Raw genomic sequence first — 17,705 nt, forward strand, 5'->3', positions numbered from 1 at the left:
GCGTGACCACCTAGCACCTGGCCCTCCGCGTCCCCCGGGCTAGCGCCTCGCTGGGGTGTCCTGTGCTTTTGGGCTGCTCCAGCTCCTGACCCCTCCCCAGTGGACCCCATGTCCTGGCTCCTGCCTCTCTCTCTCTCTCCTGCTCCCCGCACTTCTGGGGAGTTTCTCGGAGGCCGGGCAGCTCTGTCTGTCCCTGAGCTGGCCGCACCGGCTTGTATGGAAAGTCACTTGGGAGGTACTGAGCTGCCGGCCCTGACTCGGGCAGAGGCCGGTCTGTCCCATTGTTCCGTTGCTGCGAAAAAGTTCTGCTCAACCCAGCCTTCCCGAGTCCTGCCTCTGACCCCGTCACACGGTGGCCAAGTGGCCGACCACGTGTCCATGCCTTTCAGGAAGCCAGCTATCTGTGGACAGGCGGCACCTCGTGCTCTCGTCGGGAACGCTCCGGATCTCGGCTGTTGCGCTGCACGACCAGGGCCAGTACGAGTGCCAGGCCGTCAACATCATCGGCTCCCAGAGGGCCGTGGCCCACCTGACCGTGCAGCCCAGAGGTATGCAGCGCCGGCGCCTCCCGGCGGACGGACTGCTTTGTGCAGACCTGCCTCTGGGACAGGCAGGCCGTGCACAGCCCGAGCTCAGTGCTCGGGACAGGAGCTGGTGAGGGCTTGTGGTCTGCTTTTGAGAAACGGCCCCTCAGGGGGAGGGCGGGCCGCCGGCAGGCCATCCCCCCTTCTCTCCAGCCCTCCTGCTCTGTGCAGACAGAGCTCTGTGATGCCGGCTAAGAGTGCCCCGGCCTGCCCTGGCTGAGGACATGGGGCCTGTGCTCCCAGGAAGCTTTTCGGACGAATGACAAGTGTCCCGGGTTCCCCGCCTTTGTCAGCTGGGTGTCCTTGCCTTGCAGTCACGCCGGTGTTCGCCAGCATCCCAAGCGACATGACGGTGGAGGTGGGCACCAACGTGCAGCTCCCCTGCAGCTCCCAGGGGGAGCCCGAGCCCGTCATCACCTGGAACAAGGTACCGCGGGCGGGCGCACGGGCGTGGCAGCTGCCCCCAGCTCATGGCTTCTCCGCACCGTCCGTAGCCTGAGCTAAACCACGCTGTGGACTCCTTACTAACAAAACCAGGCAGAAACAAACCCGACATTCTCCTTTTCACGTTCTTCTCAGTGACAACAGCAAAGAGAACCCTGCGGTTAGATCCACGGCCCCAACAGCAGTGGAGGTTTTTTGTTGTTACTCCATTTTTCTGTGTTGCTTTTGTGAGGCCCCACACAAAATTGCATTCCGGTATTTAGCCATTATGAACGAGGGTTTCGAAAGGACAGGTCCCTGGAGGACAGGGTGGCCACAGGCAGGGAGCCCCCACAGGTAGGTTTGAGTTCTAGGGGCCACCCCGTCCCTCGCCCACGTCCCAGAACTGCTTGCCAGCCCTCAGTTGCCCTCTGCCGGGACCACGCGTGGCCATCTCGCGGTCCTTGTGGGCTTATTCTCGCCTTTCCTCGGCCGGGCCCATCGACTGCCCTTCTCGGGTGTCCTGTCTCCCAGAAGACCTTGCCCAGGGCCCTCCTCGTCACGGGGTGCCCTCGCACTGTGCCTTCCCCACTGTCGTGCGCACCCCCGGGGGCCCCCAGCCCCCGATCCTGGAGAATTCAGGAGACTCTGTCTCTGTCTTAATCTTTTGTGGATCTTTCAAAGGAGTTTAAGAAAAGTTTCTCTCAGTAAATTGGACTAAATCTCCTTTTCTCTCCAGTTTTGGATTCCTCTGAGCATAGCCTCTCGCCATGTCCATCGGTGAGGTCCTGGCAGCAGTCCCTCCACCCCACGTAAAACCACTTCTGCTTCTTGGTCTCAGTCCTAGTATCATTTCTGTTCTGCTTTGCTCCAGGATGGGGTTCAGGTGACGGAAAGTGGGAAATTTCACATTAGCCCCGAGGGGTTCCTGACCATCCACGACGTTGGGACTGCGGACGCAGGCCGCTACGAGTGCGTGGCCCGGAACACCATCGGGCAGGCCTCGGTCAGCATGGTGCTCAGCGTGAGCGGTGAGTCCCTGTGGCCGGTGTGGACATTCCCTGGCGTGGGCTCTCAGGCGGGAGGGGGCGCGCGGCCCATTGCACTTGCAGACTCGGCGTCTATCGGGACGCAGCGTGTCCCTGGTTGGCGGGGGGCGGGGGTGTGGACACGCCAGGGCCCCGGCATCACACACTCTGGCAGCCGCCGCGCCTTGCTGCGGCCCCAAGGCTGCTGGCCGCTGTGGTCACACGCCCTGTGATCAAGGCTCTCCGTGAGCAGGGTTTAGTGGTTGGCATGGCAGTGACCCAAACCCACTCACATTCGAAGGGTGTAATTTACAGTCCCCGTTTGGCAGGAGTGTGGTGCGGCTGTGGCTTTGAACGAGCCGGTGCCCCCTTGCTGTGCTAACTCTAGCTCTGGGTGGGGCCGCACGTCTTCCTGGGATGAGCGTATTTAATCAGGGTCAGCTCCCTGCCCTGGACCCTGACAGCCGCCCTGGTCCGGCCTCTGCATTTGCCCCTCACCTGCCTCCCTCACCTGTCCCGTCTGCACACGGCCGTGGTCTTCCTGAAAGGGCCGGTCCTGTGACGTGTCGCCAATGCTCCCTGCGAGCTGTGGTGCCAGGGTGAAACCCGCAGCCTCAGATGTGACCCCCACACATCCCACGCAGTCCCGTCCAGCTTCCCCTGCGCCACCCTGGGTGACCCCTCCTGAGTGTCCACGGCCCTTCACTTGGGTCTGTGCTGCTGCCTTTCCCACAGCTCACCCGCCCGCCTTCTCCACGGGCTTGTGGGCGCCCCAGGTGGGAACGCGGTCTGGTGGGTCTGTGCACCCAGCACCCCCCAGTGCCCGATGCCTGCAGGTGCTTACCAGGTGTGAACAGTAAGGGAATACCTGGGAGCCTGGTTTGGGGTTTTTTTAGGGAAATATGTATTTTCCCATGATATACTGTGTGTGGAATGAACGTAAAAGTCAATTGAATTCTATGATTTTTTTGTTTTTTGAATAACAATTTTTCTATCTAAAATATAATGTTACTTTGATGTGAATTAGTTATATATATGAGATTAAAAAATAACCTGTGCACGATCCCACCTCCGTGAAATAACCGCTATTAACATTTTGGTGAATTTCCTTTATTTCTTCTAAGGGTAGGTAAATGTTTTCAAATTATTTTTGAGATCGTTGTTTAGAGAACAACAAATCCAAGTCATGTGTAATAATGAAATAATTGGAGTCCTAGAATTGTGTGAAATTATCTGACTCATTTGTCTACCACATGGCATAAAAATATTAGGTTCCAAAAATTAGTACATTGGGTCCGTTTGAGACACACTGAAGTGGGGGTTGTGCCTGGGGAAAGGCTGTTAGACCACGTTTCAGATGTGGGGAGTGGCTCACCGACAGTGGTGAGTGGGCTGGGTTTGCGGAGCGCGCAGGGGTGGCTGCACCGGGCTCTGTGCAGGGCCGGGTGTCAGGCGCTGTCGGGGGCCCGAGGGGTGAGTCAGGTGGCGCCTTCTGGCTCAGCGCAGAGATGCTGGTGGCAGATGGGGGTGAGAAAAGGCTGCAATAGTGATCGACCATGAGAGTGGGGGTCGGGGGAGGCTGTCGGAGACAACACCCGAGAAAGCGAACTCTGAGCAGAGCCACGTGGAATGGCCAGTGTGAAGCCTGAGGTCGGGACAAGCCGAAAGTCCGGAGGCCAGTGGCAGAATCGGGGAGGGCAGGCTGGTCCGGGGCCTTACTGGCCACGCCGTGGCTTGGTTTTTATTCCACGTATGTGGGAAGCCTCCAGATTCTGAGCAAGGGGTCTGTGAGCCGTCTCCTGTCCTCAACGGTGACACTGGCCATGAGGGACAGTGAGGTGTGGAGGAGGAAGTGAGGACAGTGGTGGCTGCCATCGTCACAGCTGGTGATGCCGCCGCAGATCGGACGGGCCAGCTGATGGTGGACACGGGTGGGGCCTGGCAACATGGGCACCAGTCACCGACGTGGTGGACAGAGCAGGGTGGGGGCAGGCCAGGCAAGAGGCATACCAAGAGTTCCGTGTCCGCAGGTCGAAAAGCCACGGGTGATGTTCAGGGAGAGGTCAGGGCTGGTGCTGTGGGTTTGCGAGTATCTAAGCCGTGGCGCCCACGAGATCACCCAGGGGCAGCCTTAGGCAGACAGACGACTGCAGCTACACCGGGCCGCTCTCGCGGGAGGCATCTGGCGGGGAAGGAGGAAGCTGCCAGACGCCCCAGAAAGGACCAAAGAAGAGTGGGCATCGGGAAGCAAGAGCGGTGATTTGTCAGATCTGGGTGCCTGTCAGACGAGGACAGAGAATGAGCCTGACCCTAGAAAGGAGCCCTTGTTAGGTATGAGGAATCGGGAAGAAGTATATCCCAGGTAGGAGAAAGTATATCCCAGGTGGGAGAAAGTGTACCCCATGCAGGAGAAACTATATTCCAGGTGGGAGGAAGTATATCTCAGATGGGAAGAAGTATATTACCAGGCAGGAGAAAGTATATCCCAGTCTGAAAGAAGTATATCCCATGTGGGAGGAACTATATTCCAGGTGGGAGGAAGTATATTCTGAGCGGGAGGAAATATATCCCAGGCGGGAGAAAGTATATTTTGGACGGGAGGAAATATATCCCAGGTGGGAGGAAGTATATCCCAGGTGGGAGGAAGTATATCCCAGTCTGGAGGACATATATCCCAGCCTGGAGGAAGTATATCCCAGTCTGGAGGAAGTATATCCCAGTCTGGAGGAAGTATACCCCAGTCTGGAGGACATATATTCCAGCCTGGAGGAAGTGTACCCCAGCCTGAAGGAAGTATATCCCAGGCGGGAGGAAGTATATCCCAGGCGGGAGGAAGTATATCCCAGGTGGGAGGAAGTATACCCCAGTCTGGAGGACATATATTCCAGCCTGGAGGAAGTGTACCCCAGCCTGAAGGAAGTATATCCAAGGTGGGAGGAAGTATATCCCAGCCTGGAGGAAGTATATCCCAGGCGGGAGGAAGTATATCCCAGTCTGGAGGACATATATCCCAGCCTGGAGGAAGTATATCCCAGTCTGGAGGACATATATCCCAGTCTGGAGGAAGTATATCCCGGTCTGGAGGAAGTATACCCCAGTCTGGAGGACATATATTCCGGCCTGGAGGACATATATTCCGGCCTGGAGGAAGTGTACCCCAGCCTGAAGGAAGTATATCCAAGGTGGGAGGAAGTATATCCCAGCCTGAAGGAAGTATATCCAAGGTGGGAGGAAGTATATCCCAGCCTGGAGGAAGTATATCCCAGGCGGGAGGAAGTATATCCCAGCCTGGAGGAAGTATATCCAAGGTGGGAGGAAGTATATCCCAGCCTGGAGGAAGTATATCCCAGGCGGGAGGAAGTATATCCCAGTCTGGAGGAAGTATATCCCAGTCTGGAGGAAGTATACCCCAGTCTGGAGGAAGTATATCCCAGTCTGGAGGAAGTATATCCCAGTCTGGAGGAAGTATACCCCAGTCTGGAGGACATATATTCCAGCCTGGAGGAAGTGTACCCCAGCCTGAAGGAAGTATATCCCAGGCGGGAGGAAGTATATCCCAGGCGGGAGGAAGTATATCCCAGGTGGGAGGAAGTATACCCCAGTCTGGAGGACATATATTCCAGCCTGGAGGAAGTGTACCCCAGCCTGAAGGAAGTATATCCAAGGTGGGAGGAAGTATATCCCAGCCTGGAGGAAGTATATCCCAGGCGGGAGGAAGTATATCCCAGTCTGGAGGACATATATCCCAGTCTGGAGGAAGTATATCCCGGTCTGGAGGAAGTATACCCCAGTCTGGAGGACATATATTCCGGCCTGGAGGACATATATTCCGGCCTGGAGGAAGTGTACCCCAGCCTGAAGGAAGTATATCCAAGGTGGGAGGAAGTATATCCCAGCCTGGAGGAAGTATATCCCAGGCGGGAGGAAGTATATCCCAGCCTGGAGGAAGTATATCCCAGGCGGGAGGAAGTATATCCCAGGTGGGAGGAAGTATACCCCAGTCTGGAGGACATATATTCCGGCCTGGAGGACATATATTCCGGCCTGGAGGAAGTGTACCCCAGCCTGAAGGAAGTATATCCAAGGTGGGAGGAAGTATATCCCAGCCTGGAGGAAGTATATCCCAGGCGGGAGGAAGTATATCCCAGCCTGGAGGAAGTATATCCCAGGCGGGAGGAAGTATATCCCAGGCGGGAGGAAGTATATCCCAGCCTGGAGGAAGTATATCCCAGGCGGGAGGAAGTGTACCCCAGCCTGGAGGAAGTATATCCCAGCCTGGAGGAAGTATACCCAAGACCAAGTGAAAGCAGCGTTGTGTTAAGGTCATTTTCAGCTGTGTCAGATTCTGTGGAAAGGCTGAGTATGTTGAGGGGAAAATACACCACTTGCTTCGGAAGCTGCGTGTCTTGCCGAGCTGGGCACCGGCTGCGTCAGGGGACAAGGGTGGAAGATTGGTTGGGTCAGCGTGACTTTTTTCAGCAAACTCTGGTATTTAGTGAGAAGAAAGGAGAAGAGGGAAGTAGAAAGTGAGGAGCTGGGGCCCCTGGGTGGTTCGGTCGGTGAAGCCGACCCTTTGGCTCAGGTTATGATGTCAGGGTCCTGGGATGGAGCCCCCCTCCCCTGACACCGGGCTCTGTGCTCAGGGGGGCATCTGCTTCTCCCTCTGCCCCTCCTCCCACGCGTGCATTCTCTCTCAAATAATAAATAAAATCTTTTTTAAAAAAGGAAGAAAAGAACGTCAGGAACAGCTTGAGAGGGTCGCAAGCTCAGCCGTGTGCATGGGTGCACACACATGTGTGTGCGGCTGTGTGTGTTGGTCTGCCCACGGCTGTGACAGGAATCCGTCCAGAGGAGACGGGAAAGGCAGGGAGCAGAGTCTTTGAGGGGAAGAGCAGCTGGAGGCCCAGGCGTCCAGGAGGGTTTAGCCATTGATGGGAAGAACAGAATCCACTAGGAACTGAACGCCGCCCCGTCCCTGCGCGGCCGTGCTTTGCTAGAACTTCCCTGTTTCCCGTTGGAAGTACTTTTCCCGTGTTCTTGTGGGGTGTCGTGTGATTTCAGAAATTAAGGTCTACACTTCGCATATGCTGCTTGAAAACGGCTTCTGGTGTCATTGAAGATTCAGTGCGAGAGAACACCTGGGGGAAGCATGCCTTACGTCTGAACGATGTCACGTCCAGACGCCATCGCATGAGTAACGTAGTGAGGCCTTTTCTTGGGAACGAACGACTTCATGTTTTCCCAGTTCCTGACGTCAGTCGAAATGGGGACCCGTTTGTGGCCACGTCGATTGTCGAAGCGATTGCGACCGTGGACAGAGCCATCAACTCAACACGCACACACCTGTTCGACAGGTACCGTGGGGGGCGGAGGCGGGTAGACCTCCGCTGGCTGGGGTAGAACAGGCTGTGACCTGTTTCATCCGAGGGAAGACCTTTTAATTTAAAAGTCATAATCGATGTTGGCATCAAGTTTTGCGGGGTTCGGACAACAACAAGACACGTCCTTTCTCCATAGAAGTGGAACTAGGATTCACAAATGAGACATTTTTAGAAAATCTCAACTCATTCCATTGGCTCGTTGATGAGTGATTTGGCAAGAACAAAATCTCAGGCCCTAGTGTATTCGTTCGCATAGCTAATTCCAAAGTGTTTTCTTCTGCATCGTAACTAAAACGGATTATCTGTGTTTCCTCTGCTGACGTAACTATAACTAAAACGGATTATCTGTGTTTCCTCTGCTGACGTAACTGTTTGTTTTCAGTGTCTTTGTTTTTGTTTGTGTTCGATGCCTTCCACTGGGGATGAGTAAGGTACGATCCGTCGCGTCTCTAGAAAAGTAGCTACAGAAATATTAGTGGCAATAGTTACATTCTTGGACGTGAGTGATTCCTGTCCTTCTGAGGTGGTTCTGTTCTTCCCTGTCTGCTCTCAACCCCTGACAGCCGTCCCCGGTCTCCCAACGACCTGCTGGCCTTGTTCCGGTACCCGCGGGACCCCTACACCGTGGAGCAGGCGCGCGCGGGAGAGATATTTGAGCGGACCTTGCAGCTGATTCAGGAGCACGTGCAGCACGGCCTGATGGTCGACCTCAACGGAACAAGTCAGTCCCCCCAACCCGAGGGCTGGGCGTTAGCCTCACGGCTCTGGGGCCTTCCTGGGAGCCGTTCCTGCATCCCCATGTCTGTGTGAGGACAGGGTTTGGGCTGACTGGGCCCCGCAGCGGCCGCCTCGGGTCCCCTGCAAAGCCACGTACAGCTGGACGGGCACTGCCCTGACCCCTGGGCCGGGCCGGTCGGGGCCCTGTGACCTGGCGGGCCAGCCGCTAACCCATGAGGCTGTGCACCTGGGACACAGTGTTGTGGGCTGTCGGGAAGGAGGCTCCTGGTGCTTGGGCATTTGTGAGGGGGCTGCCGAGGCCGCCTGGGTGCTATGTGGACGGCGGGAGCCTGACCCCCTCCCGCGGGCTGGGCCGTGCTGAGCAGCTGGGAGCAGTGCTCGCAGGTGCTAGAGGGCCCGGGTCTCTAGTGTGTGAAAGCATCCCGTCAAGCTTTCCGTGAGCGCCTGCACCCTGTCAGCTCACGGGGGTCATGCTCCGAGGCATCCAGGGTTTTCCGAGTCATCTTCAGGGACCCGTCTTGCCCGTCAGGACGGAGATGTCGTTCAGGGACTGTGTGTTGCTAGATCCGAGCGTGCGGCGTGAGGACGTGGGAACGGGGCCCTCTCTGCCTCTTGGGAGGAGAGGAGGTGCCTGAGCCAGTCCTCAGTCCTGCCCTGGCTTGGCTCGGGCTGAGCTTCCCCGTGCTGGCGTGTAGATGTGCACACCGTGGCACCTCCATCTGGAGGCGGGGGCCTCTGGCGGGGTCGGGGGCCATCGAGGACGATTCCACTGCTTCACGGACGGGCCAGCCTGGCCTCGCGGGCGCTCCCTGGGGAGAAACGTGGGGGCCGCGCCTTCTCTCCACTTGCCTGTGCTAGGCACTTTCTACTCCTCAGGCCCGGGGATGGGGACAGGGACACGTGGGACATGTGGCCTTCACCCCGTGGCGCCTCCCCATGCTCCCGGCCGTCGGTCGTAAAGGACCACGCCCTGCCATGTGTGGAGGGTGTGTGGGGTTGCGCGGTGCTCCTTCTTCTTGCTGTGGCCTCCCTTCCTTCGTTGGGTTCATCGTTCACGTGTTAAATGTGGCCGTGGCGGCTTCAGCAGGTGGCCCGTAGACCTCGTGCAGCCACTTAGAGAAGCAGAGCCCCTCTGCTGCCGTCCCTCGTGCAGGACGGTGTGCTCACCTCCTGTTGACACGTGCTGCTTACAGAACAAGGCAGAACCCGAGACAGAGAGGAGAAACTAAAATCACTCAGCGTCCCAGCACCGGGGTACACGGCTCAGGGTGCGGTTGGAGTATTTGTGGGTGAGCGGGCCGCTGGCACGGCTGGAGGAGGCAGACGCGCTGGAAGGGGCATGAGGGCAGTTTTGGGTGCTCGACCAGAAGGGGCTCCTGGGGCGAGAGGATGGTCTTGGCTTGGTCTGTGTGACATGGGAGCTACAGGGCTTCTTGATCTCCTGGATCAGGTCATCGGGGGGCCCTGACACAAAGGGGGAAGGGCAGTGCGGGAAACCAAGAAGGTGTCTGTTAGGGGCACTGGGGGAATGACAGGTATCCCTGAAATGGCCCAGGAGAGTTTGGGGTGGCAGGTATTCGTGGGGTGGCCCAAGAGAGAGGAAAGTGTGGGCACCAAGGTGACCGGTGAGTGGGGTGGATCCTGGCGCCCGGAAGGCAGAGGTGACACACTCACTTGTGTCTTGGATGTGGAGGGGTGAGGTGATCAGGGGCCAGAAGGCCGGAGGTGACACTTAGTGAAGTGGGGACGTTGATGGAGGACCAGGTGAGGGGCTGGGGAGGGGCTGTCTCACCTCCAGAGGCTCCAGGCGTGCACAGGAGACGGGGGTCTCCAGGGGCCCCTGGGTCCTGGTCCCACAAACCCTGGTGCCCTAACTCACCGTGGAGGAAAGCATTTGAGCTTCCGCAAACAGTCCTCCTGGCATCTCTCTGCGTCAGGAGGTGGTCTTCTCGTCGGCTCCCTTATTCTCAGGTGCATACTCGCCGTCACATTTCAGTACCCGCACTGGTAGTTCGTTGGAGATACTTCTCATTTCTAAAGCAAACCACAGTGGACGAGTGTGGTCGGAAGTGGTCAGGGCAGTTTGCAGAATTCGCGGAGAACAGCGCATAATCCAGAACTTACGGATGCGCTGCAGTGACCGGCCCACCCGGTTTTGTAGGAAGGCGAGATTGGCCGCATCGCATCAGTGATGTTTGGGCAGCTCTCAAAGTACCCCGAGCACGTCTGAGCTCACCAGGAGGCCTGTCGTGTCTAGCCTGGGCTGGGGGCTGGCGCTGGCCACCGCGTGGGGAGAGGGACAGGGCGGGAGGACGCCTCCCCACCGGGCTTATCCGAGAGCCTCTGGCCACTGTGAGTTCTAGGACTTTCGAGCTCACTGTGAACAGAGCCAGACATCCCCGTCTCCCTTCCGCCCATCCGGAGGGGCTGCTGCCGGAGTTCTCAGGTCTAATCGAACCCTCTCGCTCAGTCTGCCAGTGCCCACTTCTGATTGCGACACCTCCCCACCTCCAGCTCCCTGGGGGGTCGCTCAGACGCCGCCCCCACAAATCGGGACCGGCTCACTTCCTTTAAACCTCAGCAGAGTCCATCTGATTGGCTCTGAGCAGGGAAATAAGTAGTGGAGGGGCGTGAGGGTACGTGTGTGCACACGCGTGCCCCTGCGTGTGAGCTTGTGGGTGCGAGCGTGTGTGTCTGCACACGTGTGTCCCTGCGTGTGAGCATGTGGGTGCGAGCGTGTGTGTCTGCACACGTGTGCCCCTGTGTGTGAGCATGTGGGTGCAAGGTGCGTGTGTGCACACGTGTGCCCCTGCGTGAGTGCGAGGCTCTTCGGGCAGCCCCCCGAGTCGGCCCTGGGGCAGGTGAGGTCCTTCCCAGCTGTTCCTGCTGGGACCCCTTGCCCTTGCTGAGGACCCCGGGTTGTCCCCGCCCATCACGCACGGGTCCCCTCCCTTGGCTCCCCCCAGCGTCCCCCTGCACTGCCCAAAGTCCAGGGAGTGAGCTGCGTCCCTCTCCCCTGCAGGTTACCACTACAACGACCTCGTGTCTCCCCAGTACCTGAGCCTCATCGCCAACCTGTCGGGCTGCACGGCGCACCGGCGCGTGAACAACTGCTCGGACATGTGCTTCCACCAGAAGTACCGCACTCACGACGGCACCTGCAACAACCTGCAGCACCCCATGTGGGGCGCCTCGCTGACCGCCTTCGAGCGCTTGCTGAAAGCCGTGTACGAGAACGGGTTCAATACCCCGCGGGGCATCGACGCCGGCCGGCTGTACCACGGGCACGCGCTCCCCATGCCCCGGCTGGTATCCACCTCCCTGATCGGGACGGAGACCATCACGCCCGACCCGCAGTTCACCCACATGCTGATGCAGTGGGGCCAGTTCCTGGACCACGACCTGGACTCCACGGTGGTGGCCCTGAGCCAGGCCCGCTTCTCCGACGGCCAGCACTGCAGCTCCGTGTGCAGCAGCGACCCCCCGTGCTTCTCGGTGGCCGTGCCCGCCAACGACCCCCGGGTCCGGAGCGGGGCCCGCTGCATGTTCTTCGTGCGCTCCAGCCCCGTGTGCGGCAGCGGCATGACGTCGCTCCTCATGAACTCCGTGTACCCGCGGGAGCAGATCAACCAGCTCACCTCCTACATCGACGCCTCCAACGTCTACGGGAGCACGGAGCACGAGGCGCGTGCCATCCGGGACCTGGCCAGCCACCGGGGGCTTCTGCGCCAGGGCATCGTGCAGCGGTCGGGGAAGCCGCTGCTACCCTTCGCCGCCGGGCCGCCCACGGAGTGCATGCGGGACGAGAACGAGAGCCCCATCCCCTGTTTCCTGGCGGGGGACCACCGCGCCAACGAGCAGCTGGGCCTCACGAGCATGCACACGCTCTGGTTCCGCGAGCACAACCGCGTGGCCGCCGAGCTGCTGGCGCTGAACCCGCACTGGGACGGTGACACCGTCTACCACGAGGCGAGGAAGCTCGTGGGCGCGCAGATGCAGCACATCACCTACCGGCACTGGCTGCCCAAGGTGCTGGGCGAGGTCGGCATGAAGGCGCTGGGTGAGTACCGCGGCTACGACCCGGGTGTCAACGCCGGCATCGTCAACGCCTTCGCCACGGCCGCCTTCCGGTTTGGCCACACGCTGATCAACCCCGTGCTCTACCGGCTGGACGAGAACTTCGAGCCCATCGCGCAGGGACACGTCCCCCTGCACAAAGCCTTCTTCTCTCCCTTCCGCATCGTGAACGAGGGCGGCATCGACCCACTGCTCCGGGGCCTGTTCGGCGTGGCGGGGAAGATGCGCGTGCCCTCCCAGCTGCTCAACACGGAGCTCACGGAGCGGCTCTTCTCCATGGCGCACACGGTGGCCCTGGACCTGGCCGCCATCAACATCCAGCGTGGCCGGGACCACGGCATCCCGCCCTACCACGAATACCGCGTCTACTGCAACCTGTCATCCGCCCACACCTTCGAGGACCTCAAGAATGAGATCAAGAACCCCGAGATCCGGGAGAAGCTGAGGCGGTGAGTTGGGCGTCTCCTGTCTGTAAAGGTCAGGAGAGCCGAGAGTCGTGGCCCCAAGCATGCGCGGCCGTTGTTCTTTGTGTTGGAGTGTGTGTGTGCACCCACGCAGTCCGAGGAGAGGAGCCCCAGGGGGTGGAGCTTACGGAGGGGCCACCTTTGGTGGCCATAGCCACGCGGGTGTCCAGTGTGCCTGTCTGGCGGGGCCTGACGGGGGAGGGTAGGGCCCCGCTGGGGTATAATGGGCTTTGGGGGGAGCTCCTGCGCTCCTATCAGGCAGAGGGCAGCCACGCGTGCCCAGTACCACAGGGCAGGAGTTGCCGGCCCCTCCTTTTCGTGTCTGGAGACCACGGCTGGAGGCCTCATGCGAGCGTGCGGGCTTCTAAGCAGGTGCCGGGGGCTGCGGTGGCGGGACCGCGAGGGTGTGCCGGGCCCCTGGAGACCCCGGGGCAGCAGGGAGGTTAGGGGCCTTGATCCAGGAGGATCGGGGCTGCTGTCTGACACCAGCCCTCCCGTGGCGCTCTGTGGCTCCGCGCGGGATGGCCCCTTCGACCTGCAGTTCTCTGCACGCTCAGCCCCAGCCTTTCTCTGTGGTCACTGCTGCCCTTCTTGTGGTGACTTTTATCACGTCCCTCATTCCAGTTCCTTTAATGGAAACATCCGCTCGTTAGAGTGTCTCCGTCATTGTCCCTCATCGTCCTGGGTCCTGTGAATTCAGTGCACAGGTCACTGTGTATTTCGGTTGTGTTCATTCGCACTGGGAGGAATTGTCGGAAAAAGGAAAGCCCCTCCTGAGGACTCAGTCTGCTTGTGTCCGGACTGTCCCGTCCACTGCGGAGTAAATCCCTTACTCTCAGCGCCGGAGGGGCAGCGTTCGCTAGCTGGGAGCCGCCGTGCCTTCTGCAGAAGGGTGACGTCTTACGCATGGTGTCAGTCGTGGGGAGATGTGCTCCTGAGGTCAGCGTGTCGGGCGCTCACCAGACTCAGCTCCGGGCTGCCGGCGCGTGTGGCTGGTCCTCCACGGTACGGGGCGGACCTTGTCCCCGTGTCGCTTGATTATGATTTATGTGAACGGTCTATTTTCCACATGCTTAAAGAGTCTCCTTGGCTCCTGTCCACACGGACACAGGTTACTTCCCCGTATTTCTGTCCTTTGCCACAGTCCAGAGGCGCTAGTGCTTCTGCGAGCGTCGTTGGCGGATGGAGGGGTGCACGCCTCGTGTGCTGGAGACCCCGTGAAAGACATGGCACCTCATTCACGGAACACCCCGTCGCTCATTCACTTTCCTCTTTGTCCGCCAACCAAGCGGGGAAAGGGGACCTGAGGTCGAGGCCCGTAGGCTCTGGAAACCTCAGGGGCGGAGAGGCCTTCAGGACCTTCCTCAGGGCCCGAGGGAGGGGAGGGAGCAGGGCCTGGCCGGCGTCGGGTGCTGCCTGCTGGCTGTGTCCCCTCCTGCACCCGCGTCAACAGCGGGGTCGTGGGAGGCGTGCTGGCGGAGCTGGGGCTCCGGGTTCCTGCACCGGCTCCCAGCCCGGCTCCCCCGGGAACCACGCCGCACGGCTGTTTCCACGCACGGTCCCGCTGAGGGCGTGGAGCGGGAGGGAGCGCCAGCCTCCCTTCCCGAACTCAGTAGCTACCCTGTGTCTTCCACGGCCGCCGCCCTGAGGACTGAGCCGCGGTGCCTCGCAGCCGGCGGTGCGCTGAGAACACCCAGCCGAGCTGCGAGTCCACGTTGAAGGCAAGTGGACGTGCGTTCTGCAGAGCCGCCCGGGTGGCTGTGACACAGCACTGTCAGCCCTGCCCTGCTGGCGTTTCCCCGGAGTCGTGAGAATTCCATGAGCGAGCTCATTCTAGGGCACGTACACCTTGCCGTCTCAGGCGGTACCAGTCCTGCTGAGTAACTAGCTCCTTGCCGCGCACGTCTTTTCAATAAGTAGTCGGATCCCAGAGTTACGACTATTCTTTTGAACGTCTGCTTTTAATTATGTGAAGTTTGTTCATTTGTATTTATGAAAAGAACCTGGAAGGGTGTACGCTGTACTCTCAAGTGTGATTATTTCTGAGTAGAAAAGGTGTGAGTTTAATTTTCTTCCTATATTAACTTGGTTTTTCTAAACTCATAATAAACGTGCACATGTGTTTTATACACGTGTATATACGCAGGAAGCACAGGAAAATTTAAAAATATAATGGAGATGCTTTAAATAAATCAAAGTGAATTTTCTTTGTTAACAAAAGGTCTAACAGATGCTAAATAGGAATAGAACGTGAGGACTTTCTCTTACGTTTGCTCTATTTACGATCTGCTTTCCTGAGCGGGTGTAAGGTTCACCTGTTTGCTCGGTTTTGTAGGTTGTACGGATCCCCACTCAACATTGACTTGTTCCCCGCCCTCATGGTGGAAGACTTGGTCCCCGGCAGCCGACTGGGGCCCACGCTGATGTGCCTGCTGAGCACGCAGTTCAAGCGCTTGAGAGATGGGGACAGGTAAACACAGGTGCCGCGGGGACAGGTGAAGGCGGGTGTCACGGGACAGGCGAAGGCGGGTGCCGCGGGGACAGGCGAAGGCGGGTGCCACGGGACAGGTGAAGGCGGGTGCCATGGGGACAGGTGAAGGCAGGTGCCACGGGGGAGAGCCTCTGCTCTTAAATGCAGGCTTCTGGGGACTTGAGGAGGCAAGGAGCCATTGGTGGAGCTCTGTGTCCAGGTGAAAAGTGAAGGCACTTCTCCGCCCCTCGCTGTGTCCGTGAGCAGCTGCCTGGTGTGGGGACTTCCCTCGCACTGCGGCCGAGAATTACATGGCCCTGCTCACGGATGCTTTTGTGTCCTTCCACTTAGGACGTGTCTGTTCCTAGGAACAGTTTGCAGGGTTCAACCACTGCGGGAGTTCGGAGGATTTGAACTCCTGGCAACGTTGAAGTTTCAGGTGTAATGCAGTGTCGTTAGTGTTGAGTGCGTTAGGGAAGGGTGGTCCCCGGTGAGTCCGCCGGGGCTGTGCGCCACGCCGTGGTTTCCAGCGGTGGCCTGTGCTGGCTTCTCGGAGCGGCTAAGCCTTTGCCGCTGTTAGTCCAGATGTTTTGTTTTGTTTCTTGAGTGGGGACGCTGAGCCATGTCCGAGTCCCTCCGTGAGTGATACCCAGGGGCCGCGGGTGGTGCCCGTGTTGTCGGCGGGGCTGACTGGGGAACGTTTTAGCTCACCTCCCACGTCTGTTCTTTTCCCCCTCCACGGAAGCACAGGTTGTGGTATGAAAACCCGGGGGTGTTCTCCCCGGCACAGCTGACGCAGATCAAGCAGACATCCCTGGCCAGAATCCTGTGTGACAACGCCGACAACATCACGCGTGTGCAGAGGGACGTGTTCCGTGTGGCGGAGTTCCCCCACGGGTATGGCAGCTGTGACGAAGTCCCCAGGGTGGACCTGCGCGTGTGGCAGGACTGCTGTGAAGGTGCGTGTCTCGGGGTCCTGCCGCGTGTGCGGGGGTGCGCGCCCGGCCTCCCATGTGCCACAGCTCCGGGGGTGGCCACGCGGGGGCGCTCCGATCGTGAGGAGCTGGGCCCGACGTGGTGCTGTTGGCTGTGGGAATTCAGTGGCAAGCTCTGTGCACGGGAGGCAGGAATAAGCGTAATCAGGCAGGCTTCTGCTGTTTCCTTAACACCTAACGTGTGTCTAATACGAGTGCTTGTGCGGGATGAGTGTCATGTGTCGGCACCCGCAGAGGACACGTGACTGGACTGCCCAGGAAGAGTGGCGCTCACCAGACTCCGTGCGCTGCGTGTCCCAGACGCCTGTGATGACACACGTCTCCCGACTGTGTTGTGAAAGGTCACAGCGTGGACCCGCTGTCCGCGCCAAGGCCTGGGGATGCGTGCGGAGGGGCTGGTGGGTCCCTGCTGCTGGGGCGCCCCCTTCACCCCGCAGCGCCCTTGCGTTCACAAATCCCGCTGTGGCTCACCACGATTTTCATTTCCTGCTCTGAATGTAATTGTGGCTTGATTCAAACCGCGATCAGAGACCCGACGTCAATGAAGCTGGGGCGTGTTTGGAGCCGCCCATGTGACCCTGCTGTTCTGCGGCCGGGAGGCGGTTGACCCGCAGGGCCCAACGCCGCGGGGACAGCTCCTCCCACCTCCACGCGGCGCGCACGGGAAGCACAGAGCAGACCTGCCTCTCTCCCACCTCCTTTTCCCGGAGGAGTCGTTCTGGTCGGGCTCCCGTCCTCACTGGTAGTTGCTTTTAATCGGCCGTGGTGTCCGTGAGCGTCGGAATCCGGCTTGGAGGTTCGCACTGCTGCTCCTCGGCCACGTCCGCGTGTGGGTGGCTGCGCGGGTCCGGCTGTCTGTCTGCCTCCGTCTGGCCGTCCTCTCAGGTGAACGTGCGATGCGCGTGTACGGGGTGGGTGCTGAGCCGGGTGTGTGGCACGCGCAGTGTGTAATACAAGGATTTGCACGAAGATGAGCGCGGACTTCACCGCACGCCCCATGTCCCTACACATCTGTGTTCTCACGACTACATCTAAGGAAAACTTGTTTCTGCGTTTGCTTTTTTTTTTTTTTTTTACCTTTTTTTAGAAATATCCTCACTGGTTTGTCAGCTCAGCTTGCGTTTCCGTGGGTACAGCAGAGTTTGGGAAAGGCCAGTTCTTCTGGGATACAAAGCTCATGTCCTGATAGCGCCACCAGGCCCCCCGGCTGCTTAGATCGGGGCTGAGCTGGGTTTTCTGTGGTTTCTCTCGGAAAAGCCAGAGTCCCGGGAGAGACGGGGACTCAGAGCTGGGCGTCATTGGGGCCGCTCTCCCCTCGTGCGCCTGCTGAGGCCTTTCTGACCTCCCTTCCCCTGGACGTGTTTCCTCCAGGTCCGAGCTGCCCAGGTTCAAGGCAGCTCCGTAAGCTCTGTCCTGTAGCTCAAAAGCCACGTCTAAAATACAGCAGAAAGAAGAATTAAGGTTTGACAGGACTGAATGTCGGCCGATATTTACTTTCCAGTCCACTTGAACAGAGCAGCTCGCTTGGGCTCACCGGAGGGTCCC

At 59.1% G+C, this 17,705-nt stretch overlaps 2 protein-coding genes across 11 annotated transcripts in view; both read left to right on the forward strand.

Moving 5' to 3' along the window:
• PXDN (peroxidasin) overlaps positions 1–17,705 on the forward strand; it is a 70,512-nt gene that overhangs the window by 45,573 nt on the left and 7,234 nt on the right. For all 10 annotated transcript variants that reach the window (XM_044390016.3, XM_048222555.2, XM_026518004.4 and 7 more), the window contains 8 exons: positions 390–548; positions 899–1,011; positions 1,882–2,038; positions 7,281–7,389; positions 7,980–8,137; positions 11,177–12,680; positions 15,031–15,165; positions 15,916–16,124. In XM_044390016.3, the coding sequence (XP_044245951.3) occupies positions 390–548; positions 899–1,011; positions 1,882–2,038; positions 7,281–7,389; positions 7,980–8,137; positions 11,177–12,680; positions 15,031–15,165; positions 15,916–16,124 (2,544 nt within the window). The remainder of the gene's footprint in view (positions 1–389; positions 549–898; positions 1,012–1,881; positions 2,039–7,280; positions 7,390–7,979; positions 8,138–11,176; positions 12,681–15,030; positions 15,166–15,915; positions 16,125–17,705) is intronic.
• Positions 2,277–6,745, forward strand: LOC130543109 (titin-like). Its single transcript, XM_057308985.1, has 2 exons — positions 2,277–5,343; positions 5,386–6,745. The coding sequence occupies exons 1-2, from the start codon at positions 4,544–4,546 to the stop codon at positions 6,563–6,565; spliced, it is 1,980 nt and encodes a 659-aa protein (XP_057164968.1). The 5' UTR covers positions 2,277–4,543; the 3' UTR covers positions 6,566–6,745.

This window comes from Ursus arctos, unplaced genomic scaffold (assembly GCF_023065955.2).
Source record: "Ursus arctos isolate Adak ecotype North America unplaced genomic scaffold, UrsArc2.0 scaffold_8, whole genome shotgun sequence".
Lineage (NCBI taxonomy): Eukaryota > Metazoa > Chordata > Mammalia > Carnivora > Ursidae > Ursus > Ursus arctos.